General features: G+C 38.5%; 1 protein-coding gene across 1 annotated transcript; it reads right to left on the bottom strand.

Moving 5' to 3' along the window:
* Nucleotides 1–493: 493 nt before the first annotated feature.
* On the bottom strand, nucleotides 494–27,530 carry LOC109030371 (uncharacterized). The gene is given in 9 exon segments (XM_072304494.1): nucleotides 494–784; nucleotides 1,941–2,163; nucleotides 3,119–3,350; nucleotides 4,404–4,878; nucleotides 19,116–19,338; nucleotides 21,003–21,234; nucleotides 22,999–23,473; nucleotides 25,890–26,083; nucleotides 26,824–27,530. Coding segments are annotated over 9 exon segments (2,517 nt in total). The 5' UTR covers nucleotides 27,001–27,530; the 3' UTR covers nucleotides 494–498.
* Nucleotides 27,531–27,544: the final 14 nt, after the last annotated feature.

The raw sequence follows: 27,544 nt of genomic DNA, 5'->3' as shown, positions 1-27,544 counted from the left end.
CCTTTTATCTTACTTCTTCTCATCTTAGGAACAGAATACCATTATTTTAAACAGCATGGCTAAAGTCGAAAAATGCTTATCTCAGATTGTGACGTTGTATGTCTCCGAACATGTTTTACTTTTTAAGAGGACAACTAGCCAGCAGTTTATAATAAATCAGCATTATTGAAATTTTCTGTGAATGTTTGCCAATCATTCTTAATAAAAAGAAGGTGGAAACAAATCACAAATTTGAATGAAATATTTTGCATAGTTTTGCGTGAAGAAAAGAAAACATGATTGAAGATGTATTAACGTCGCAGTTGACATACCCACCCGCGTTCACCGATCGATCATGATTTAGTTATGTTTTCGACTCAACTTTACAGAAGTCAATAAACATACAATTTTGTTCCAATGCACCAAGACTTTCTGCGGAGGATGTTCTTTTCTTTTTCGTCTTCTTCTTCTTCTCCTTTTCTTTAAAAAAAATGATTAATCTTTAAACAAGATCCTCAGTTAAGAATTTTTTATTTTTTTCGTCAATTTGTTTGAGATCATGAATAAAATAACAAATCTTGATACCTTATAAGTAGCAAACATAATGAGGGAACTTAGAAACAGTATAACGGTTATTATATCCAAGCAAAAGTACTGAAAGAGTGATGTATCAGCGGTTGCTGGTCTCAAGTGAGTTGCCCCTCCATGACGGGCTACGTGCTCTACCCAGAACACGGCTTTATCCATTGCTTGAGCAGTAAAATCGCGCGATATAGCAGAAAGCCTCTGCATGTTCTTAAAAAATCTGAAAGAAAAATAAACAACGGGAACCTGTTATTTTTATCGGTTGATTATTGGTAGTTGGTTGTTGGTTGTTGAGAAACACAAGTTTTCACAACACAGAAAAAATGGATTGTTAATTTAACGATTAAATTGTAAAGAAATATGTCCGACGTGTTCCAAATGTATATTTTACAATACTTGCAAGCTATTAATACATGTAGTGTAATTGCATTGGCCATAAAATTGGTGTTTTAACGAAAGTAAATTGGCAACCTTCGAAGACTCCTACGGCGTTCCTCTTCGACACAACAATATTATGTGTAAACTTTTGACAAAAAAACATATCGTTGTGTTTAATTCCGTGCTTTGTCTGGTAGTCCACTGTTATCACTAAAAGGATTTCCATGCATCTGAGAAAAACTCAATGATTTTTTGAATCTAGTCAGTTTCAAGGCGCCTGTTAATATTTCAACGCTGAATTTAAGCACTCCATCAATTGAATCAGTGAGTTCGAAAACATACCAACTCGGAAAAAAAAAATGTTCAGGAAACACCTAAGACTGCGCAGCGGGCGAAAAAATTAGTTTAAGAAAAACCTTTCTGGTGCCAAAGGACAAGTACTTAGAGGCTTTGTAAAGCACCAGTTTAAACCGATACACCATGTTTGATGACAGAGATTAAGCGTTTAAAAATTTCCAAGTTGGTGTGTTTTCGTTCTCACCGACTTTTAGAAACTGATTTTTCATAGTCTGCCCTGAAAACTTTATATTTTTTGTATTAAATAACGCTTTAATATTTATATAACTTGTTGGCACAAGGTATACTGAACCGAAAAAATACAACTGCAAAATCGGATGGTCACCCGTTTCCCTTGAAATGGCCAAAAATTGTTATTTCCAATAAAATACTTCGATTTTTCCCTTTTCTCGTCGCTGTTTCGAGCACTCCCGATTGCAATTTCGAAATTTCCTTTTGCGTGCAGATGCTTTTAGCCATAAGTGTTACTAAACCGTAAACAAGTGAAAATCGAAAGAAAACCCGAGTTGGTGTGTTTTCAAACTCACTAATTCAATTTTCATTACTTTCCATTATTCTCCAATAATACCATTAATTTTCCATTCAGGACTTTAAGTTTGATTTATAAAGTAAGGTAACGATTTAGCAGGGTAGTAACATACCTCTTATCATACAACACCATATCAAGAGCTGCCTTTATTTTCTCATAAGAATAGAGATCCGACGGCAATAACTGTGCGCCTACTCCAGCGTCTACCATTTTGGCGGCGATGAACTCCTGATCTCCAAACCACGGGATGCCAACCGTTGGCACTCCGTAATGAACAGCTTCCTGGAAGCTCTGCAGTCCTCCTTGTGTGATGAACACTCTCACTTTTGGGTGTGCTGAAATAAGCGGGCACCAACATCAAAAATTTTCAAAAATTTAAACAAAATATCTACCCCTACGTAATTGTCTCCATTATTTTCCCTTCAGATGTATGTATTACATAAAAAATTAAAATTTAAGATAGAAATGTTTACACCCTTCTTTTCACATTGTATGGAACATTTAACAATGGGCCTGTTGCAAACTTTTGCTAGAGCCAAAATAAGAGTTGTTTCTTATAGATAATGCCTCAAAAATCACGATGAGCGCATCGGCAAAGTCTGAAATGCACTCATAATTTCACAGTCTGCGTAAGAAATTTGCGGTTTTTTGAGCTTCCCGCTTCAAAAACGATACTACGGCATAGGTGAACATTTTGTTAGAGGAGTCGCTCCATCGTCGGCGATATTCATCATGGCCGACGCTTGCACGCAGTTCCGCGCGTAATTCAAGGAGAGTTCAAGGTCAATCAATTCGGCCGTGGAAAATATGAACGTTAACACACCGATTGTTATCTGGTCTAATCCAGTTCAGGTGTTATCTCGTCCCATCAAACGTGTTTTGGCGGATTGGCGTCGGCCATGATGATTATTGCCGACGATGGAACGACTCCTCTTACAAAATGTTCACCTGTGCCGTAGTATCGTTTTTGAAGCGGGAAGCTCAAAAAACCGCAAATTTCTTACGCAGATTGTGAAGTTATGAGTGCATTTCAGAGTTTGCCGATGCGCTCATCGTGATTTTTGAGGCATTATCTATAAGAAACAACTCTTAGTTTTGCTCTAGCAAAAGTTTGCAACAGGCCCATTGATGTCCCTCGGGCGGGTCGTTATGTCTTTTCAACGGATATACTTGTGTAAGAATAATTTGCGAACTGTATTGCGTGGAAGCACACCAAAAATGGTAAATTTGCAAATTACATCACAAATTACAACACAAAAAATGGTAAAATTGCAAATTAAAAGGCCTCACCCAGAACGCTTTCCTGCGGCATCCATTTTTGAGTGAGTATATTGTCTGATTGTCCGGGGATTCTTCCATCAAGCTCCCATTTCCACAAAACCCTGTATCCTTTTGGTAATTCCTTGAAGAATTTCATCAAATTGTCTCTTGCGACCACAGGTAACGATTTACTTCTCATATTGCTTCCAAGACTGAAAAAAATTACACCTTTCTCCGCACCATCAAGCCAGTCTTGTAAATTCTGAAAACGGAGCATGAAATTAAAAATTCCATTTTGGAAATTTTAAAAGCCTCTGTTGTGACAAAAAAAAAAGACAAAAAAAAAAAGAAAAAAAAGGTAAGATAGCTGTAGTGAGTTTCGGGGATTTAAGGTTCGAGTTTTTCGCTTTGCGCTGAATTTTACAGGAAACTCAACTTTATTTCTAGGTATCGATCATTTGAATTTCGCCCTCAATTTCACCGCATAGGCAACAAAACTACCAGAGAGTGCGAATCCACTTGCAAAATGCACATTTATCTTATCAATAAGCTTTGATAGAGCCAGTAGACGATCTTGTGGATATATCCCATTTGAGTTTCGCCTTCAATTTAGCCGCACATGCAAGAAGCCTGCCCCAGAGCACGGATAGTTATCAATTTCAAAAATACTTATGTGTATATCAGAGAATATTCCGTGTCCTCGCTTTCTAATTTTCCCGCCAGTTGCATGATTTCAGCTTGGTTAAGAGCTTGTTCAATGATATATGTATTTTACTTCTTGTATTTTTAAAAACTACAGCGATACTGGTTTGCAGGAGTTTTCTGGGATTTTTCCGAACGACATTAAGCCGCAAAAGAAGGTCCCAAACCCAATCCAAAATCCAGAAAACTTCAGTTGAATTCAGTCTCTTCTTTTCTTTAATGCAAGAATTAAAACTTATTGAACCAGCTTATTGTTACAAAACATGTAAGAACCATAATGATCTACTCAGAAATGGACCACGTTAAACAGAAAGGAACCAAGCCACATCAGCTATTGCCAAATTTAATTGGGCAATTTAATTTTTTACATGAAAACGGTTGTGCGGATTTTTGTGTAAGTTTCAGTGAAAATTTTCCATGATACGAAGCAAATTCCTTAAAATTTTCAAAGAAATCCGAACAAACGTTCTCTCGTAAAAAAATTAATCGCCCAGTTAAACTTGGCAATAGCTGATGTGGCTTGGTTCCTTTCTGTTAAACTCGGTCCAAATATGACTAAAAATAAACGAGTCGATACTTCTAGAGAATCAGTATAAGCTTGTTTTTTACCTACTTTTGGCAATCTCCCGGGTGGCTTTAGGTGCAAAGGTCCAGTCTCGATGACATTCGGACCCAAAAGTCTCGGATAGGAATACACCGAGTTCGAGACGACAATCGACAAGCTGGCGTTGGACCAGCAGCCATCAACCAAGCGCTCTGAACTAGGACCAAAATTATCTCTGAAGTAAACCCTGGCCGCCGGATCCATGGCATTTTTCATCGCACGAGTTAAATAAAAATGATAAACCCAATTTTCTATTTTTTGCCATAAGCTCATTCTATGAGTGTATTCGCCGAATATCGCCGGCACAAATGATAGGTGGCTGATGCTACCCAAGGAGTCTTCGGCCATTATGTCTGCATTCACCGTTGACATGGATATGATGGGAGTGGATCCGGAGATTAGACGAGTTAATGCGCAAGTGAACGGTGTGAACCAGGTCTCGATGATCGCCACATCAAATTGAATCCGCTCTGTTTCCACGCGTCTGAAATGGTCAGTTTAAAAGGGATCTTAGATAGTATCTCGATAGTGAGCCGTAGATAAAGGAATAATCCAAAGTGAAATATTCGATCATCGATAATGAAGCATCATATCGACGGTTTAAATTTGGGAAGGTTTTTCGATCAAATTGGACCTCATTTACCAATTTGGAACTGCTATTGTGGTTCAAACTCTATGTGCATACGTAAACTAATGGTACATACGTTATATCTAAGAATGGAGATTTTGCATGTGAGGAATTAGCGATTTGACTATTGATTCTAGTGTAAAAGTTTGCGAGAAACACGATGGTACCACTGATTTTCTCTGAAATCAAGTCTTAAGCTCAAAAAAAGCTCTCAAGTTGAGGCCAAAATGGAGGGGATCGTGGGATATCCCACGCTATCCTGAGAGCCCACGTCTACATCAAGACGAACTCTCCATGCGAAGATAGGGAGCAAATACACTAGCAGGATTGCCGTGTTTTCAGTTTTGGGGTCCCCAAATAAAGTGGCAGCCCTGTCAATGTATTTGCTCCCTATCTTTGCACGGAGAGTTTGTTTTGATGTAGAGGTGGACTCTTAGGATAGCGTGGGTTATCCCCTCCATTTTGGCCTCAACTTGAGAATTTTTTTTGAGTTTGAGAGTTGATTTCAGAAAAAAACCAGTGGCACCATCGTGTTTCTCGCGAACTTTTACATAAGAATCAACAGTCAAATCGCAAATCCCTCACACCTGCAACATTTCCATTACAACGATTAAAGCGCGCACTGCGCTATACGCGCAATGCGTGAAGTATCCCTACAGCCTTGTGGGCGCTAATGAGCGTGTCACGCCAACTGACCGAGTGACCGACTGACTACACTGCATTTGGCGCAATGCGAGAAGTATTCATGCAGTCTTGAAGGCACTGATCTGCGTTTAACGTCTCGTCGGTCGCACTTTGTTTGGCCCGATTGTTCGAACTCGCGTTAGAATAATAGCGGCATCGAATGATGGGGCTTAGAAGGCCTATATTGAGTTTCGACGCCATATTTTCGCAATCGCAAATTCCTCACACATGCAACATCTTCATTGACGTTTAGTAGTCCTTTATTCAAAAAATAATATATGGCAGAAAGTCGGCAACTTTGCAAACTGAGGTATGTGGTTTGGGAATTTCTCCGTTGATTTCTTCATAGGATTGGATATATCTTGTTGTATATCGTACTTCCTTTCAATTTCATTCATTATCGCATACAGTTCCTTTCAGGATATAAATACTTCCATTTAATATTGAAAGAAGATCTCTTCGGGACGATTTTTCTTTCATCCCCGAAAAATATAGAAGGGAAAATTTACCTTATAAAATGACGAAAAGCTTCACTCTCAAATTCCTTCCTGGCGATACTTGCCACCGCGACGCACGTACGAGGAAGCTCCCATTTTGAAAATCTAGTCTGAAGATCCGCAACCTCATCTTTGTTTTTGTCCTTGTCTGGGTCCCCAAAGTATTCGTAAGCAAAAGAAACGTCCACGTACGTGTAGTTAGCATGTGACTCCAAACCCTACAGAATCAATGAGGATTGTTCACGATATTTAATTATTTGAAAAGAGACGGTCAATTTTTTCCGTTTTTTGCTTGCCATTCGTTTTACGTTGACTCATTTTCCATAAAAAAAGAAAAACATTCTGACAAGAAGTCTGCAACGTCGCAAACGGATGTACGGATGTACTTTGGCTATCGAAATTTTAAAGCCGGATTAGTCTGTCATGACTTTTAATGCTTTCCAGAAAAAAATTACAGATAATATAAATAACCTCTCCCGTAACTTGACCCGGATAACGTAATTTTCTCAAATTTAATCTTCTTTTCAATAGGTGTTTGTAACATCCGAACACCTTTTAACGTCTCCAACTTGTTGAAAAGTTTAAAAATACACAATTTAAATAAATACAAGAATACTTTATCCATAAATATGCTTACCGGTACTGCATTAGGACTAATAACGAACAGTTCGTGGCCGTCACTCACTAACCTCTCCGTCAAGGATAATATGGCACGTTGATGGCTGTATGATGGCATTGGGAAGAAAACTAAAATTTTAAAGGCTCCAGTCTGCAGAATTCCTAATGTTAGGATGATGAAAATGGATATGGGAATCATATTTCCTCTCGGTACCCTTTTCTTGTCTCCTCATAAAAAATGTCTATAGAAGTAGTTTAAACTTCATAAAGAGAAATCTCTTTTGCCAATTTAGGGGGCCAATTTTTTTTATTTATTTTTTTTTTTTACCCTGGGATTTTCTCGAGCGCAAAAGGTTCTAATCTAGAATCCGTCTCCAAACTGTTCTTTAAAAAAAAATTATTTTTGAAAATTCAAGTCAATACAGTCGGGTAAAACAATAACACTTTCTTGTAGTCGCACAAAAATCTCATCTTCTAACACTTCACTGTCGTTGGAAAAACAAAAACGTCGATGCTTGCCTGAAATTGTGTAGCACTATTCAATTTGTACTATTCGGTATTCACTTTTAACAGAGTCAATTTTTTTCTAAATTAGACCTTCTAGATTGTTGAATTGATCGCTCTCATTCAGTAAATTAGGTGTCCTTCAGATATGAAGATATGAAGTGAGTGACAGATGTATTTTACACTTACATAACGACGAATTCCTGCGGCTGTTTTTCGAAAGTTTTCATATCTGAGAAATGACAATTTGAACAGCTTTTATGATTCTTGCCTACTCGACTGTGTGGAATTTTGGCTGCGTCATATCTTAAAACTTGACTTTACAAATTTGGGTCATATTCTGTGTCGTTCTTCAGGAAGACTGCATATGGTCAACATTGTGCGATTAGGTTGGCCTTCAACATACCATCGTGAAAAGGTCACATTTTTACGAACCTCAAGTTCAAGTCAGCAGCAAAATTTTGAAAGTAAATATTGACGAGGGAGTAAAATTGTTTGCCACCATGAAAGATGTAAAACGAGAAAGAAAAAATAATGCGAAATTTGAAGATTTCAAGGTAGTCTGTACACATCTGGAAAGTTTTTAACAATCATGGCCCTAAGCTCTATTATTCTGTGCCGCGATTAGTCTAATGCGAGTTTGAATAATCGCGCCTAATACAGTGCGACCACAGTTAAGCGTATACAAGCGCCTGCAAAATTTTAGGAATACTTCACGCATTGCATCAAACAGTGCGGTCGGCATAAGGCCCCTATTAGCGCCTACAAGACTGCGTGAATACTTCTCTCACTGCGTCAAACGCAGTACAGTAGGTCAGATGGCGTAAAATGCACGTTAGCGCCTACAAGACTGTAAGAATGCTCTAGGACTGCGTGTCATCATTCTGCACTTTTTGTTCCAGTTTTTACCATGATCAATGGGAAAATATGTATCCTAATTGTAACGATTCAGAAACTTGTATGATATTTAATTGGTTTTTTTTTGTTTTTTTTTTTGGTTATATTAATAGAAAATTCTAGGTGGCGGTAGCCACCCCGGCCCAATCCTAAAAAATTCCCCTAAAAATTTGACGACCTAAAGAAAGAAAAAAAAAAAAAAAAAAAAAAAAAAGACGGGTGGCTGCTGCCTAACTAGTTTTACACGAAACAACGCGACCGGGCTTTTCTGCACGGTTTGCGGTCCATTAAGCTCTCCTACTAATTAAGTCGTAGAGTAAACCCCAAAAACCCTATAATATTTGGGTAGAGTATGCTCAGCTCCACTCGTAATGACCACCCTTTTTAAGTTTAGTTAAATATTAAAAAAGTTATTAAGCTTTAACGACAAATTTTGGACCCCAAAACATGACATTAGTTTTTGACGACATGGACCCCCAAAAGATGACAATGATGGAATTGTTGAGCAGATACGGGGCCCGCGAAACGTTCGGTCGCGGGAGAGACCATCGTGTTTAGTTCACTGACATTACAGCTATACCGTAGAAAAAAAACCCCATACAAGTATAGATATTTTGAATCAGCGTCACATAAACTAAATATGATTTTTTGGAAATTTGAAATAGATGGCGTATAAAGAAGAACAATTTAATAATTAACCCGTTTTCTGACGATTTGAATGTCGATCGGTCCCTAGGGCTGTGGAGGTAAGGGTAGCATAAAATCCATTAAACTAGGTATGATTCAAATCTGTAGACTCCCAGGATGTGCCTTTCGGAAAGTTTGCGGACTTATATGGGCGTCGAAAGGAGAATTTATTGAAAGAAGGAGCGGGTCCTTCAATTTTTCAAAACAGTCAGAATTTGAAAACAACTTGTAGAACCGCGCGATGGATGGTGAGCGCCGACTCCAGAAGTTAAATTTCAGGTTATGTTTATGTCATTACTGTTTTCAATATTTAAATAATAAAAATAAGATGGATTAATCGATGTATGTTTCTATCTATTTTATCCTAGCCGAATATAACTGGATCCATTTCTATATAACCCTTTTATGATTCCCGCACCCTTGATAAATTTAGTTGTCACTGTAAGTACTCGGATCAACCTGCCATTTCTTCCCAGCGGCCCTGATCTAGTGATCTTTTCAAGTAATTGTTCATGAATGATTGATGATATCCCACTATAGTGAGTCCTAGATACTATTTCTCGTTAATCAGATTCAGCAACTTTCCACCAGAAAATCATCCTTTCCCTCAATACGATGATGTGTGTCTGGGATCTCAATCGGTGGGAATGATTCTGCGTTTCCACTTTCTACTAAAATTTTGCTAGCAGCTAGGCAGCCTACATTTTCAGGAGTTGATGTGTGTTTTCTCAGTGTATCATGCAACTGGTGCCTAAAGCCTGTATGTTTTCATAGACTTGGGATGCTTCATAATGGATAACCGGTAAATGCATTCACCCGTCAGTCTTGGTTATGTGTTCACCTAAAGAAGCTACGCTTCACTGAAACAAAACCACTTCAATGAAATCAACTCAATGTCACAAAATCAAAGATACTTGACTTCAAGCATTAGCTTTGATTTGATTATTATCAAGTCTCTTCGATTCTGGGTCAGAAGTCGATTGAATCGTCAAAGCCTGTGTTTGGATAAAATTCTTCAAATCAAGGTCTATCATATTGACCTGTGCAGAAGGTATGTATCTATACTGCTATTTCATTGGTTTGATAAAATTGAGATGCTATAACTAGTGCAGGATAACCTTGGTGACAACCTCTCTACACATCAGCTAAAATTTGCAGTACCTGGTGACGCAAATTTGCCGTCACTGCTTACCACGTTTAGGAGATAAAACAGAGCGGCTGTTCGATATAATACATCAGTGCCGCCTGACCTCTAGATTATCTGAGTCCTCGCCTGGCAAATTTACCCACTATGAGAGTGCGACAGAAAATTAGCTGGTTCATTTAGCACGGAAAATGGATACAAGAAATAATTCTCTGGCACACCCTGAAAGTGAGTAAAAACTCATTAGATGTGGACTTTGGATAGCCAGAACTGGCAGAATAATAAAAGCTATCGATTGAGACTGAGGCGACTAAAAATATTAGTTGTGATCAATATTTTGGGCTGCAACAGCATAAACCAACAGAGCATCTTCTTTGACGGAAAGTGGGCATTGAATGCCCGGGTTGAGAAATCTCTCATAAATACCTGCTTACTTTACCTGCCACTGTAATGATGTGAGAGTTACCTTAATCGGATGGTTGTAGGATCTTCCTGGCAATTCCCAGCGTAGATATGAGATAGTGCTCTACATAATTAACTTACCGGCAGAATCATTCGCTCAATAGAATCATATGAGAGGGATCACATAGCGTAGAATATAAAATTAAGCCTTGAGTATAGGTGATGTTTTTCCTTTTACCTCTGGTTCTCCGTCTATCGTGCAAAAGGGACGGACCAATACAGAAGAATCATACATGCCAAGTGGCTCCTAAGTTGTCATTTATTTGAGTCCTTAGCTGAAAAGTTCATGCCTGAAGGTGTGACAGAAAATGGACTGTTTTTTTCCATCCTTGAAAGTAAAACAAAGAATCAAAATTGTACTCTCTGTTTTACCCTGATAACGCGTTTAAACTCAATCGCAGCCGACTCTGCATGACCAGAATTGGCAGATACAGACTCATAAAAATGAAATGTTATTGAAAGGAAAACCAAAAATTAAAGTGGTATTCTCTGTTGTACCCTGATAACGCACTGAAACTCAATCGTTGTTGACTCTGTATGACCAGCATTGGCAGATAAAGGCTCCTGAAAATGAAATGTTATCAAACTGTTTCATTACAGTTCAGAAGATTCATGCTATTGAGATCGAAATTTCAGTTGTGGTAACTGTAATTTTTGCTTGCGGAAGCATCAACTTTTACTGTTTATCTTTTCCAATGACGAGTGAACTGGTCACATTTCTCAAGATACAGAATGCCATAGCTTTAGAGACATCTCTCATAAAACTAAAAATATTGATAAATACTTACTTTACTTACTGTCTTCATGAGACGGTATCACGCGTTTGCAATGTTATTACTGATGATGAAATTGGAGCTCGGAGAAATTGCGATTCGAATGGTCAAAGGACCTGGCAGGCATAACTAGGTATAAGCAGCGTAAATGATAGAGGTCCTGCACAGAGCTGCAGAATTTAGCTTGCATTCTATCATTAGTTCCAAGAATCCAAAAAAAAAAATGTTGGATAATGTAAGACATAAAAGGTATCCCTTAACACAGGTGATGCCTCTAATGTAAATCCTGGTTTTGTGCCTACTGTACACAGGAGATGGAACATTACATAGAAGTCCTATATTAAGAGCAGCTCTGAAGTTGTTGATTATCAGGGTTCTTGCCTGACACATTCACCCACTTTGAAGGTGTGACAGTAAATAGACTGGTTAATTTTATCATTGAAAATAAACCCATTATTAGTTAAACTGGCACTCTCCCTTTCACCCTGTTGCGCGTTTAAAGTCAATGTGTCTTTGTGGACTCTAGTTGACCAGAATGGCCAAATGGAGAATCATAATGATGAAAGCTATAAAAGGATTTCATTGCAGCAGGCCGATTATTGAAAGTTTGAAGCAGTCTGATAAGAGATCGAAATGCGATATATTGCACGGTTAAGATAGGGCTGTCTTGCCTTGTCGTACTGACATAGTTTCAATAATCAGCATGCAGTTGAGAAAATTTATGTCATCACAACTAAAGTTTATTGTATACCATCTCCTTATGAACGGAAAGATTTAACGCAAGTACCAAGATGATTTCATATGATGTCTGGATAGGAATGCACATAGTAGACAAGTAAGTTAGTAAGTAGCAACTTTTCGTTTCAGGCACATTGTGCCCAAGCATGGTGCCCTCAGTAATCAGAGAATCATAAAAGAAAACTCACTCACAACGAAAAAGGTACCTAGAGAGAGAAGGAATATCATGCAAAATCAAGAATGGTCACATTTGGAAGTATTATTCCTCGGGGCAGCATAAAATTGAAAATGTTTCGTGCGTACAATGAGAAAACCATTCAAGAAGTTATATTGTTATTAATTTCAGAAATAATATGACATAGAAAAAGAGACAGGAGCCAGGAGAAATTGAAATTGCAATGCTATTTTGCTCAAACCCGATTCAAAATTTCCAAACGAAACAATAACATAATTATCATAACCTCTCTATGCACTATCTATGGCTTAGACTGCGCATTAGGAAATTTCGGCGAGACTAGAGTCCCTTCAGGCGGGACGATAGGCAACTCAGCAACACCCAGCAAGTCCGAGACCGAAATGCCTGTCATGCCAGTGCCGCCGTTGCCTGATACGGGTACTTTTCGTTCGTATATCCGGATGTATCCACTAAGCGGAAGGCGCGTCTTTACCCTGATTTACCCCGCTAGCTGTCTTACCTACCGCGCGACCTAGATTGCGTTATAAGTCAATGCGCTTTACTGTAGTTTCTATCGTTCGTAGCCAATGAGAATTAGGCATTACGTCAAGTGACCCAACTTTGTCACGATTTCAATACTGACCTGCGGTTTTTTTTCTGTGACGTACAGGGTGTGCCAAAAATATGGATCCTTCCTTACTGATGTCTCGAGAACGATTACAGATTATTGACATGCGGTTTGAACGAAATTCCTTAAAAAAAGGTGGGCCGCTTTCGAGGGGGGGGGGGGGGGGGGTCGTTTCCTCTCTGCCTCGCGCCCGCGGGAACAACTTTTAAATTTAAAATGGGAACTCTCTTTGCCTGATACTTCGCAGAAGTCATACCAAAAATACGTGATATCCTTCCAAAAAAACAAAAATATGATTTTTGTACAAAATTTCGGCCCAATCCAAAAAATGTCACTAATTACCAAAAACAAAAAAAAAACCAGGCACCCAAAAAATATGATGGCAGTACCGTTTGGATTCATCATATAAAAGGAAATGATATCAAAACGGCCCAATTTTCTCTTTCATGCCCATGCAATATACCAAACACCCCAACTTTTTTCACAAAAAAAAAAAAATAAATAAATAAATAAATACCTATAAGGTATGATGACCTGAACACGTTTATTGGATCCATCGCTTTAAAGGAGTATGATATCAAATCGGCCCAACTTCTCTGAAATATGCCTATCTCGGATCAATAATTTTTTTGAGACCTTCCGACTCATCGCTGAGGAGACACTGATCATTACTTGACCCTTAGTATATGTCCTTGTTTAGATGTCAAAGAGTTCCTTATGAGAACTGTAATGAATTTTTTTTCTTTGAAGAGATAAAATCAAAAAATCGTCATAAAATTGAAAAAAAAATTCGAAGAAAAAAAAAGGAATGGGCCGGCCGGCACGTACAAAAAAAAGGGGGAAATGTAGATACATTGGTATGCCCCAACATTTTGGCATGGGTGACCGACCCGGTCTTGCCAACATCCATGAAGTTGCTAAGAAAGAAGCATTGTAAGTAGGAGGCACATAATATTCGCAATAATACGCCAAGGTTCAGTAGTTTGTAAGGCCTTCTATCAGAAACAAACAAAGAATATGGCATTGCTTGAAAGTTGTTAAGTTGTTCACTCATGTGTGAATATCTTTCAGTCTATCTTTCAATGACGATTTCAAGAAGGACTGATCCTCCTTTTGACGATGATACTTGTTCATGTATATGTGAAAGAGAGACGATAATCACCCTATATTATCTACCACTTGTATGTACGGCCGGCCGGCCCATTCCTTTTTTTTTCTTCGAATTTTTTTTTCAATTTTATGACGATTTTTTGATTTTATCTCTTCAAAGAAAAAAAATTCATTACAGTTCTCATAAGGAACTCTTTGACATCTAAACAAGGACATATACTAAGGGTCAAGTAATGATCAGTGTCTCCTCAGCGATGAGTCGGAAGGTCTCAAAAAAATTATTGATCCGAGATAGGCATATTTCAGAGAAGTTGGGCCGATTTGATATCATACTCCTTTAAAGCGATGGATCCAATAAACGTGTTCAGGTCATCATACCTTATAGGTATTTATTTATTTATTTATTTTTTTTTTTTTGTGAAAAAAGTTGGGGTGTTTGGTATATTGCATGGGCATGAAAGAGAAAATTGGGCCGTTTTGATATCATTTCCTTTTATATGATGAATCCAAACGGTACTGCCATCATATTTTTTGGGTGCCTGGTTTTTTTTTTGTTTTTGGTAATTAGTGACATTTTTTGGATTGGGCCGAAATTTTGTACAAAAATCATATTTTTGTTTTTAGAATGAACAAAAATATCGCGTCAAAATTTTGGATAATTTTGTTTGAGATACTTTTCAGAAAAATTGGTTGTAGCTTTTTAAAATCATTTATTAAAAATAAAACATAAAAGTGGTGCATAAAGTTGCAATCGCAGAGATAAATATACGCTTTCTTTTGGGTGCACCCGTCGGATTTTGAATCCATTCATCTCTCAAAAAACTCAAACATGGTTTTTCTAAGATTTTTTACGTCTACTTTTTTCAATGGTTGGCGGCTCCGTTGTGGCTATAGCCACAGGCCCTTTGTTCACTATTTAAAAGTCTTTGAAAGCATTCGCGCAGTGAAGGCTATCCATCGAAGCGGGACATGCCCGTGAGTGAGGAGGGAATCAACAGTCGTTAAGGATATAGTTATGTGCCACAAACTACCAAGGTTGCCGCATTAACGCATTCTCGTTGAGTATTGAATATTCGCGTAGACATGTGGGTTTTCAGCACCAGAAATATTTGTGCAATTCTATGCATCTCCATAAAAGTAAGAAGGGGGCATTCGCACAATCCTATCGCAGCCATGCTTGCTGGCTTATTATATAGCTTCATTTGTGACGGGAACGCATTTAAATTTTTGCATCGTGATAATGATTCTTGAGAGCATTTAGATTGCTGGCAATAGACCACCCTAGTGGAAGTGAACCTCATGCGGCGGGAGGTCTGCAGGAGGTTAACCACCCGCGACGGGGACTAACCTCCTGTAACCTCGTGCAAACCTCAAGCAACCCCCCGTCGCATGGGGTAGACACCCGGTTCCAGGAAAAAACCGAGTAACCTCCCGCGAACCTCCTGCAGACCTCTCGCAAGCCTTAATCACCTCAAGCAAGGGCCTGCAACCCCATGCAGTTCACTAAGGCTTGCGAGAGGTCTGCAGGAGGTTCGCAGGAGGTTCGCGGGAGGTTACTCGGTTTTTTCCTGGAACCGGATGTCTACCCCATGCGACGGGGGGTTGCTTGAGGTTCGCACGAGGTTGCAGAAGGTTAGTCCCCGCCGCGGGTGGTTTACCACCTGCAGACCTCCCGCCGCATGAGGTTCACTTCCACTAGGGCACTAGACAAGGTACAAATTTAAGCAATCTGATACATGTTACCCAACCAGAATTTCACGTAGAAGACGACTCGCGCAACGAAAATTACTGAAACCAACTCCTAACGAGGATATTAACGTTTTTATTTCACATCGGTCACGAGGAAATTGAACTGCCCGCTCACAAGAAACTCAAAGCTCTACGTGAGTCAAATCGCGCACTACAACGGCTTCAGCAAGCTTCTCAATTGAGCAATGTTCATTTCCCACCATGTGTTGTTTAAACTATGAGCAATTTGCTATAGGTGGGCCAAAGCGTCAAGATTGAGGTTGCCAGATTTTCATCTCGCACAGACCGTCATGATAACATTTAGCGCTCGATGTGAATCACGTAGAGCATTGAGTTTTCGTGAGCGGGTAGTTTAAATTCACGCATCAAGAATCATTCAATATCTTCGTAAGGAGTTAATTGCGGTAATTTTTGTTGTGTGCATCGTGTTCTACGTGAAATTTTAGCTACGAAACATATATCAGAGTGCTAAAATTCGTACCTTGTCTAGTGGTCCATTGTTTTTAAATTAGTGCCGTCATTGGAAGAACCTATTATATCTTTTCCCGTGTCAATGCAGTTTTCTAATTTCGTACGTATCCATAAATTGATTACGTTTAGCAGAAAGGAACCAAGCCACATTAGCTATCGCTAAATTTATCTGAGAAATTCAATATTTTACAAGAGAAAGTGTGTGCTGATTTCTTTGAAAATTTTAAGGAATTTGCTTCATACTGTGGGGAAAATTCACTGAAATTTTCTCTTATAAACAATGACATTGCTTGATTGAATTTGGCAATAGCTGACGTGGCTTCGTTTTTTTTCTGCTCAACTCTGTTTACTCAAAACTGTTTACTTTTTCGTACCATGTAGCACCTAATCGGAAATTGTATCCTTTTAACCTTATGAGAACAAATCCGCTGTTCTACGTGAAGTGATGAATGTACATCCAAAAGACTCTCAAGAATTGTTTAGATGGTTAAATATCGACGAGAATCAGTTTTGACTATATCCAAATTTGCTTTGGACAAATTGTGATTTGAAAAAGACCGATTTTATTCCGTGCTCAAAATCACGATCCTTTAATTTTTTCAACTGATGAGCGTCTAAATATCACGAATATCAAAAGTTTGACCACACAGAAGACGACAATTGAAACGATAGAAACTATAACTAAGATCACAGCTATAATGTCGAGGCAGAAATATTCAAAGAGGGTTGAATCGGCAGTTGTCGGGCGTAAATGAGGTGCTCCTCCATGTCGAGCCACGTGTTCTATCCAGAAAACGGTTTTGTCCAGGGCTCGGGATGTAAAATCCTGTGATATGGTCGAGAGTCTTTTCATATTTTTGGAAAAACTGAAAAATTGAGACAAATTACTTAAGGTGATTCGATGGACATCATATTTTGTGTCAAAATGGCATGCGATATATCGCATCAATTGGTTCCAATTTTTCGGCTACTCGTCATTTTTCTTCCATTTTGAGATCGCAATTCTGTTGTCAGGAGACTACAGCGCTCACTTACCAATTTCAACAAAGAAATTCAACGTAATAAAGGCGTGGTTTTTTTAGAGAGAAAACATAGCATTCGATGCTGATATCGGAACTGCACTCGAATGCTATATTTTCTCTCTAAAGAAAGCACGCCTTTATTACGTTGAATTTCTTTGTTAAAATTGGGAAGTGAATGCTTTAGTCTCCTAACAACAAACTTCAACAACAAACGATCTCAAAATATTGAAATAGCCTCCATGCGCGCTGGGCTTGTCGATTTCCTTTGACAATTTTGCAGTGGTGAATGCATAGCTGAAGTGCGCTCCAGCTAGAATTGTATTTTGCAAATGGGTGGTTTTCATATACGAGGATTAAAAATAAACAAGTGGTACGGAATAAAACATAATAATAGGAACTTTGCAAAACGATAATCCGGGTATCGGAACTTGGCTGTTTTGAAAACGCCTTCAAGTGCGGCGTGATACCTCACGCATTCCGGAGAGTTCAAATAGTTGTATCATTGCTCCTTAGAAATGCGACGGGAGATTACAATTGAAATAGCCTTCCTACACGCTGGGCTTGTCGATTTCCTTTGACATTTTTCAGTGGTGAACGCATAGCTGAAGTGCGCTTCAGCTAGAATTGTATTTTGCAAATGGGTGGTTTTAATATACGAGGATTAAAAATAAACAAGTGGTAAGGAATAAAACAAAAGAATATGAACTATGCAAAACGATAATCCGGGTAATGGAACTTGGCAGTTTTGAAAACGCCTTCGAATGTGGCGTGATACCTCACGCATTCCGGAGAGTTCAAATAGTTGTATCATTGCGCCTTAGAAATACGACGGGAGATTATTGGAGAAAAATGACAAGAATAATGGAACCAATTGATGCGATATATCGCATGCCGTTCTGCCACAAAATATGGCGTCCATCGAATCACCTTAAATGTCGTGTAGGCAGTAAGTGAGTGGGGTGCTGTTTTCAAGATTCAACTTCAACAATTTATTTTCAGCGGGAACGTGCCTTCAATCGCGAAAAAGTGCCTTCAACTGATTAGATATGCTATGTGCCCGTCAGGGAAGCACGAATAGGTATTATTGTGTCGATAGATGCATCGCTTGTCTCAACCTCAAACGCACAACAAAACCAACGCAGAGACGGAACTAACGCGACATTGTCTCCTTTCTTAGAATTTCAAATGCTCAAAACAAATAACCTCCGATTTTAATTTATAAGTTCAGATTAAATGATGAACGGTAATGAAATAAATGCTTTTGACGATACATTATACAGATAATGACCATAGGCTCATTCAGATAAACCATCAAAGGTCAAATTCATAATTGCTCTTTACGCAGGGAATGTCTTCTGGGGTCCCTGGTTTACCCCGTTCCTAAGGGAGGTACAAGGATGCTTTGATTATATCATCATAAAATTAACAATGTCTGTGAGGCTCGAGTCAAATACCAAATTATGACTCTGGAGATTGATTTATACGATTCTTATTAGGAATTACAATAATTTGCCACAACTGCTAAAAGTAGAAAACACAAAAGTAAAACCATCATTGTTTTGAAAACTTTGAGAGGGTTGTGAACTTACACTAAATTTTACGAAACTCACGAAATATTTTCTTCGGTGCTATGTATTCTTTTGAAGGAAAAATCATCGCAAACCCTAATAAGGATCCATTTCCAGAGTAATGACTCTGAATGTCAGATTTGCAAGAATTGTCAATTTTATGATCATGTGCTTATAACTTCTTTATACCTTTCTTAATCATAGTGTAATACTTATGCCGCCTCCCAAAAAGAAGAGCTGTTCAAGAAATGGAATTGAATGACTCAATTTTCCTGAAAATTTCATTGGTTTCCTTCTGCTAAATGCAATATAAATGGGTCTAAACTCTCATTTTCTCTTTGCGTAAAGCTGTCTAATTAAACTCACCTCTCATTATACAAGACCATCTCAAGGGTTGTTTTTACTTTCTCATACAAATAGAGATCCGATGCCAACAACCGTGCGCCGACTCCAGCATCTACCATTTTTGAGACGATGCATTCCTGATCTCCAAACCATGGGATGCCAACCGTTGGCACTCCGTAATGAACAGCCTCCTGGAAGCTCTGCAGCCCTCCTTGCGTGATGAACACTCTCACTTTTGGGTGTGCTGAAATAATCGGGCACCAACATTAATCAAAACAGGTTTCTCGGTGCTAGATATGACATTTTGAAACTATGGCAGCTTGCCATGTATGATACAAAAAACAAATGAACGTCAGTGGGAAAGAAGGCTAAAACTACCATTGCAACAAAAAAGGAAACAAGGCCTCACTTTTAGCCTCATTTCCCAGTGATTTTGTTTTGTTCTCCGCGTCATAAAGCACGGAAAAATAGGATGCTCTTCACAACAAGCGGCTGGTAAAACATGCGCTAGGCATCGTGCGATACTTATATTAATTACCGCACGGTAGCTGGCAAATTTTAACCAGCCGCTGGTTGTGAGGACTATCCTATTTTTTCCGTGAATATTGTAAAGATTTGAAGAGGGAGCCCCAAGACGTCTCAGTCTTTTAACCATCTTTATATTTCCGTAATTACTCACCTATAATTGGACTAAATTTTACAATTAGGAAGTACAATTTCTACACCATCGGTAAAAACACTCATGTGCATGGGGAAACTAATTTTTCCAATTTTTACACCTTGTCTATATTGCGTTTTCACCACGTAAAAATTTCTTTCAAAGAAATCTCTGTAATGGCGTTCAGTGGCATTTCGTCACCCATCTAACGTAAGGGCGTATCTCTATTTCCTGTTTTACGTATAAATGCATGTTTTTGGGGGCTCATGCGTAAATCGAGGTATACATCGTGGCTACGTTGCAATGAGCCACAGATCCTGGCGCCACGCTCGGATCTCGGCTAAAATTCGGGCCCAGCGCCACAGAGTGTGGTGCCACACTCCTGGAAAATCCGCGAATTTCCCTTATGTTTAAAACCGCTTAAGTGCTGGTGCAACCTGCCACAAAGTTCAGCTTACAGTTGACTTTCCGCTCATCTTTGACTTTCGTAAAAAACTGCCCAACCAACTTTGATAAACTTTCGAGCGTGGCGCCACACACAAGCGCAAGAAAAAATCCGGGCCCAGCGCCACAGGGCCGAGCGCCACAACTCACGATTGCATATCGCCTGGATTACTGGCGCGCATCGATTAGTGAGGCCCACGTCGTGTCGCATCGGACCTGATCATACCCAACCTAACCTAACCTAACCTAACCTAACCTAACTTAACCTAACCTAACCTTACTTAACCTAACCTAACCTAACCTAACCTAACCTTAGGTGGATTACGCCCTGTGGCGCTGGGCCCGGATTTTTTCATGCGCTGGTGTGTGGCGCCACGCTCGAAAGTTTATCAAAGTTGGTTGGGCAGTTTTTTACGAAAGTCAAAGATGGCGCTGGGCCCGAATTTTAGCTGAGATCCGAGCGTGGCGCCAAGATCTGTGGCTCATTGCACCGCAGCCTATATGGTCACCTTCCAGCCAAAATATCACAAGCGCCATGCAACGTTGAAAAATTTTCGCTGCAATTTTATTTTTAACAGAGAAATTGTTGGTTGAATCTGTTTGAAAATTTCACCAAATTTTATCGGCAGTACAAAGAAAGTTCAGTGAAATTTTCAGATAGCTTCGTTTAACAATTTCTCCGTAAAAAATAAAATGGCAGCGGAAATTTTTAAAAGTCGCATGGCACGTATGGTACTGTGGCCGGGAGGTGACGATATACTCTTACACTGGAAGAGCAACGATTTGTATTTTGCGTGGTGTTTTACCTAAGATGCTTTCCTGTGGCATCCAAGTTTGAGTCAGAATATTCTCCGGCTGTCCAGGGATTTTTTCATCCAGCTCCCATTTCCACAGCACTCTGTAGCCAACCGGCAACTCTTTGAAAAACAGCAGTAAGTTGCCAATCACTTCTTCCGGCAAAGATTTGCTTTTCATATTGCTCCCGAGGCTGAAAAAAATCACTCCTTCCTCGGCGCCGTCGAGCCAATCTTGTAAGTTCTGCAAGTACAAAAAAAAAAATAAAAAATCCTCCCTATTTTTGTAAAAACCAAATAGGTAGAGTTTAGCAACACGAGTAATTCCTGAGGGCATTTTGAAAGAGTTTTTACCTATCAAAGCATCACACTCATATGTCACGGGCTGTCTTAATTTAATTTTGCCCAATTTACGATGAATGTGATCTTTTGAACTCAGAAACTTCTCATAATTGTCAAATTTATATTTAGAGGTGTAGGAAGCCGATTTGCATAATTTTTTGGCATTCGCCAAGTTCTATTTGTGTCTGTTGTCTTCCCATTTTTGAAGATGCACAAACGGCAATTTCTTTGGAGATTTGATGTGCAGTGGTTCAGATCCGATAACATTCGGTCCCACCAAAGTCGGTATGAGATACACAAAGTTTAAAGTGATAATCAACAGGCTAACGCAGTTCCAGCAGCCATTGACCAATGTTTTTTTTTTCAGGACCAAAATTCTATTAAAATTTTCAGCTGAAGCCCAAAGTTGGTTTTGGCAATCAGCTATAACAAGTTTAAATTTTTAGTACACCTCTTACCACCCGACGGTGAAGCTGCAAACATGCGTATCTAGGTTGCGGTGTTCGAAATCTCCGCTACTATTTTATTTCTTAAAAGGTGACCAAACCAACATCATGGTTTGAAGTTTTCACGAACAATTTTTAAAAAATAGAAGACAAATCACTGCAATTTTCAGAAAATGACGTTCAGTAGTTTCCCATGCAGAAAATAAAGTATGACAGGGAGTCTGTAGCGCCGCAAACCCAGATTCGCAATTCTGCAGTTTCATCGTCGGTATGTTAAAGCTTGTAACAAAATAAAATGCTGAATCGCTGAAACCATCCTTGAACTTGAGCTTCCCTGTTTATTGAAAGCTAATATACATTATCATAAGGTTTCATTTCAGCCACATATTGGTAGAATCTGTCCTTTTTTCCTAAAAATTGGCAATAAAAAATCCCTTTTTGGGAAGCTCCTTGAAAGAAGACCAAAAAATCCCTGTATCAACAAGAACTCCGTACGAGTCGTCAGCCGTTGCCAAATTTCCTTTGAAAAAACACAAATTTTCGGGAAAATTCGCAAGCATTTTACCGTTGATTTTTTAGAGAATTTTGTTCACACTTTAATCTGAAGAATTTTAGTTAGCTTATAATGAATTTAGTTCTGTAAATCATTTCTTTAGATTTGAAGAACTAAATTCATTATGAGCTAACAAAAATTCTTCCAAAAAATGACGGGCACCCGGTGATATTTTAGCAGATCTCTCTGAGGATTGTGGTGTCTGTGCGCAGATTTTGGATACCACCTGGGTTGATGCATAACCTTTAAAAAAAATTAAATAAATATATTGGAAAAAAAATCGGAAATATCTGAGATTTTAAAGGAAAAATATTCGTAACTCTCTTAATAAGTAAATATTTCTGGAGAGGAAACTTGGCAACGCTGGAAGAAACACATTGGATCTAGAGACCAGACTTTTAAAAACATCGAAAAGAAAATGATGATTCGTGATTCAATCGGATTTTTGCTTAAATCAAGAACCAAGCCTCTTAATATGAGCGGATTTCTTTTTGATTTAAGCAAACATCTAATTGAATCAAGAGTATTTTTTCTTCTGAATGTTTCCAAGAGTCTGGACTCTAGGTCCAATGTGTTTTTTTCCCAGTGAACATTCGAATCCTCATACGGCGTTTTTCTTCAGCACGGCAGAAATGAGCTTCGCACAATGGTCAGTTCTCGAACCCACCTTCGGCAATTTTTCCGGCGGTTTAAGGTACAAAGGTCCGACCTCAATAACATTCGGACCCAGCAATCACGGATAGAAGTACACACGGTTCAAAGTGATAATCTACATGCTCGCACAGTTCCAGCAGCCGTCGACCAACCCCTCTTTTTCAGGGCCGAAGTTCTCCCTGAAGTAACTCCCGGCTACCGACTCCAATCCATCCCTGAATTTCCTCATCAAATACAGCTGAGAGACCCAGTTTTCGAGTCGTTGCCACAGGTTCATCCTGTCCGTGTAGTGACCGTACATGGACGGGACGAAGGAGAGATGAGTCACGCTGCCCAGTGGTTCCTCGGCGAAGTCGTCCGAAGCGGCCGTTGTCATGGAGATCACGGGTGGAGGTCCCGAGAGGAGACGAGCTAATCCGCATGTAAAAGACATGACCCAATTTTCGGTGATGACCACGTCGAATTTCGTTTTTTCCGTCTCCGCGTGCCTGAAAAACTTAATTAGAAGGAGGTCGAGTCTAATGGTTGTTTAACATGACGTTTTGATGGCAAAAATGCGAAACCACGTAACTCCTTTTTTTTTTTTTTTTTTTTTTTTTTTTTTTGAGAATTTGCAGGTGGTTGAAATTTGACGAAATTTGATGAATTTCATCATTAAATGAAACGTACTGAGTGGACTGAACACAAGGATACCCTTGGTTCATGAATGTAACAATTATTGGAGAAGATATGATAAAATGATCGAATCTGCCAATATACATGTGTCTAAATGGGAAATGCCGCCAGATACTGAATTTTTCATAGATTTTTCTTGGGGCAACCGTCAAATATCATCGAAATTTTGAGTAACCGTTTTTCCGTAATTTTTCTGTGAGAAACGTTTTTCTCGTAGTGGGTTTTGCAACATTGGAACGAAGATACGTTCTTTCATTTGAGGAACGACGTATTAGCTTGCAACCCTCGTATCTTCCTTAAGACCTGATTTTCGAGCTTCCCATTGTGTGAATCACTTCCCGTAAAATTTGAAGAGACACATTTGGTTGCATTTTTGCATTGCATTTTTAAATGGAGAATTTGCATGTGTCTGAAAGTTGGTGCATTTCGTGTGTAAGTGGATACTACTGAGTGAACTGAGCACCAGGATACCTTTGGTTCATTAATTGAACAATTATTGGAGAAATTATGACAATATGATCTATTCTGCTAAAATACATGTTTTTAAATGGGAAATGCCGCCAGATGACGTCACTATGACGATGCATTCTCTCACCTTTATACGTGGTTTCGCACTGTGGCAAGTGTTATGCTGAATTCTAAAGCAGTTAAAATGTGAAATTATTATTGATACGGGCACTTCTACGAAAACTGTCCAATTTGACCTCCCATAATCTAAAAATTCAACTTAATAATTTTGGATCGAGCATTCGTTTTTCTAGCTCTGCATAGTTTCAGGCTAATAAGTTAATACTGGTACCTTTTTCATCAGGTTTTTTCTTATTTTTGCGTAAAAAAGTTTTGAAAAAATTTCATGAACGTCTCATCGATTATTTTGGTCGACTATTAAGAAAAATGGTTGAATAACGTGGTTTTAAAAAAATATAAAATCGTTCGACAGTGAGACTTTAAACATTGCATGATTGCAACCTACCAATCATGACAGTGACGGTCGTGACTTTCAAAGTCGTAAAAACCGAAAATGAAGCTTAGTAAATTGACTCACACGTTTTCAAGCATCAGAATTCGTTAAATTTTATTTCCCGCTGTATCAGGTAAAATGTGAGATTTCTTTTTTACACGTTTTACACATAAAACGACTATGACAGAAATTTGACACTATTCGTAGAATTTCCAATCTGTTTTTTGCAAAATTTAAATTACAGTTCATTATCTCCGCGTATCCTCTTTTTTTTTATTCATTTGGGCGGATTTAATCAAAATCAACCAGAGTGCATAAGAACTGCTTGCCTAATTTCCTCTGGTGTTTTAATTTTTAAACAGGAAACAAAGTAGCGCACTACGACTTAAAAAGTGGAAGTATATTCTTCATAATCTGGGATAAAGTCACAGAAAGTTTCAAGGCGGTAAGTTATTTCTAAGATTCTGGTAACATTCGTCCATCTGACTTCCTCTTCTTTCACCTTTTTTTGTCAAAAATACAGCAGAAAACTGTGTTCAAAAAATTTTAAGAAAAAATCGCCCATGAAAACATCCATCGGTGACAGGAGAGTGAAACGTCTTTCCTTTTTTTTGGAGGCTGGTGTCAATTTTTTAGAAATATTTTTAAATTTCACTCGGATGAAGACCAGAGTTCGTCAGGTGAATATGGGCATATGTACAAATTCGGGAATCCAGCAGGCCTTTATCGATGCCACTTCGAATAAGTTAGGACCCAAACTTTAGCTAATATTAGATGCCAAATTATTCTTACAATTGTATCTCACGTTTCTAGTTAGAACGTCTTCGAAGGAGAATTAAAAGTAAAACGTTATTTCCGGAAGAACGTTTTTTCGAGCAACTTTCTAACGATGACTTGGCCGGCAGGGACTTGGAAAAATGAACGTGTTTTCGAGAAAAACGTTATAACGATATGTGACTGTGCCACAAATTATTTCTTCTAACTATTGGAATCAAAATATTTTCGTCGGAGCCCAGGAAAAATATCGAAAAAACTTAGGATTCTTCATTAAGATCTTGAATCTAAATGTTTTTTTCCTTTTCTCCTATGTGCGCTAATCACCTTTTATTTTTACCTCGACAATTTTTCTCCTGAGATTTGTTGATGTAATTGTACATACCTGCAGCACTCTCTCTCTCTCTCTGACCGACCGAATTCCTTCTCATAGAGGAGGTCCTGGTTACAATGACGGTCGTTATGAAGAGAGAGTACTGAATTTTTATACTTACTTGATGAAATGAAGAAATTCTTCACTCTGGAATGCATTCTTAATGATGTTGGCTGTTGGAACGACTTTGTCAGCAATTTCCCACTTGGACATTTTGATCTGTAAATTCACAGCGCCCTCTTTGGTCGGATTTTTTATGTACTCGTACGCAAAAGAGAGGTCCACGTGACTGTAGTTCCTGTGCTCCTTTAATTCCTGTATAAGATACCATAATTACCTGTGAGTTTAATTAGTTACTAATAATGGAGGTGCAAAAAAATACACATAAATGAATGTGTAGAAAAAAATCACAACATTTTTTTCCTTGAAGTATTCGGATTTTTATAAGTTTGAAATCCACTAGAATTATAAATCTATTAAATAGAAAAAGTACGTACTTGGTTTCATTTTCCCAGAAAAAATAAATACAAAAATTTAAAAAATATATCCAGAGATAAAATTTCTTCGTTTAAATCAACAGCAGGAAAGTCGTCTCTAAATGAAAAAAATGGTTGGTCTTTAGAGCGATTTTTGTCGAATTGGGTCGAATATTATGTTGTAAGATTTTTCGGAATAACCCTTCCTGAAGCACAGAAATTTAAGTTGAGAGAGGTTCAGTTTAAAAGTTTTTTTTCAACTAATAAAGTGCCTGATTTGTGTCATAATTCGGCAATTTCATGCCTTCAGTATGCCAAATCAAAATTTTAACTGCAATTTTTGAAACTGCAAACCGCCATCATTACGTGCTTCGATAATTTTGAGCGTTTTTTATCTCTCCTATTTATTCAAGTACCAGTCCCTTCGTTTTGATGTTTTTTCAACTACGGTATTTCTTCCTGTGGATTATTCCAAATATATTTGAAAACATTTAAAAGGCGGCTATTTTCCTTTTCTTAAATAATACATCCGCCTTGTACATGATAATTCCCATAAGTTTTATTGACTCGAGTACTTACCGGTACTATATTTGGGCTAACAACAAACAGCTCATGGCCTTCCTTGACCAACCTCTCGGTCAAAGCCATTATAGAACGTTGGTGACTGAAAGATGGCGTGGGATATAAAACCAGAATTTTGAACGCTCCCCCGCTTGTTCCAAGTGTCAAGATGAAAAAACTGATGACTGATATCATTTCAAATCCCGCAACCTTCTTAAAGGCACACAAACAGCACAGGTTCACTTTTGGAAGAGAGAAGTTCAGGCTTGTGACGAATACCGAACTTCATCAAACCTTTCGACAAATTCACGCAGAATATGCAATGGCAATGCAAATCGTTTTAATCAAAAAGGGTAACTCGGTCATTGTACCTTCTGGTTATTCTCTAAGGAGAATAGATTGATGTACCGAGACTTTGACTTTTCAAGATGACGGATGATACATTGTCAATGATGTCACTCTTTCCAGAGCACTCATTGTGCGTTGTAAACTAACATAGCACCCCCACGTGGAGGAGTTTTGCTCAAACACTCACAATACATACATAATTCAAATATTTGACTTAGTTTAGAAAAATGGGACTGCAGTTCTGCAATTTAGGATTTAGTTTCCGCGTTGAAAGTAAAACGATAGAGGCTTAAATCGCACATGCAGAAGTGTAGCAAAGCTCTCGAACGAGTGGACTGATATTTTCTCACACAGACAACACTTGACACCAGACTCGGTAACACCTTCAAAT

The sequence above is a fragment of the Bemisia tabaci genome, chromosome 9 (genome assembly GCF_918797505.1).
Source record: "Bemisia tabaci chromosome 9, PGI_BMITA_v3".
Lineage (NCBI taxonomy): Eukaryota > Metazoa > Arthropoda > Insecta > Hemiptera > Aleyrodidae > Bemisia > Bemisia tabaci.
Note: the sequence above shows the minus strand (reverse complement) of the source record. Positions and strands in the feature narration are given on the sequence as shown.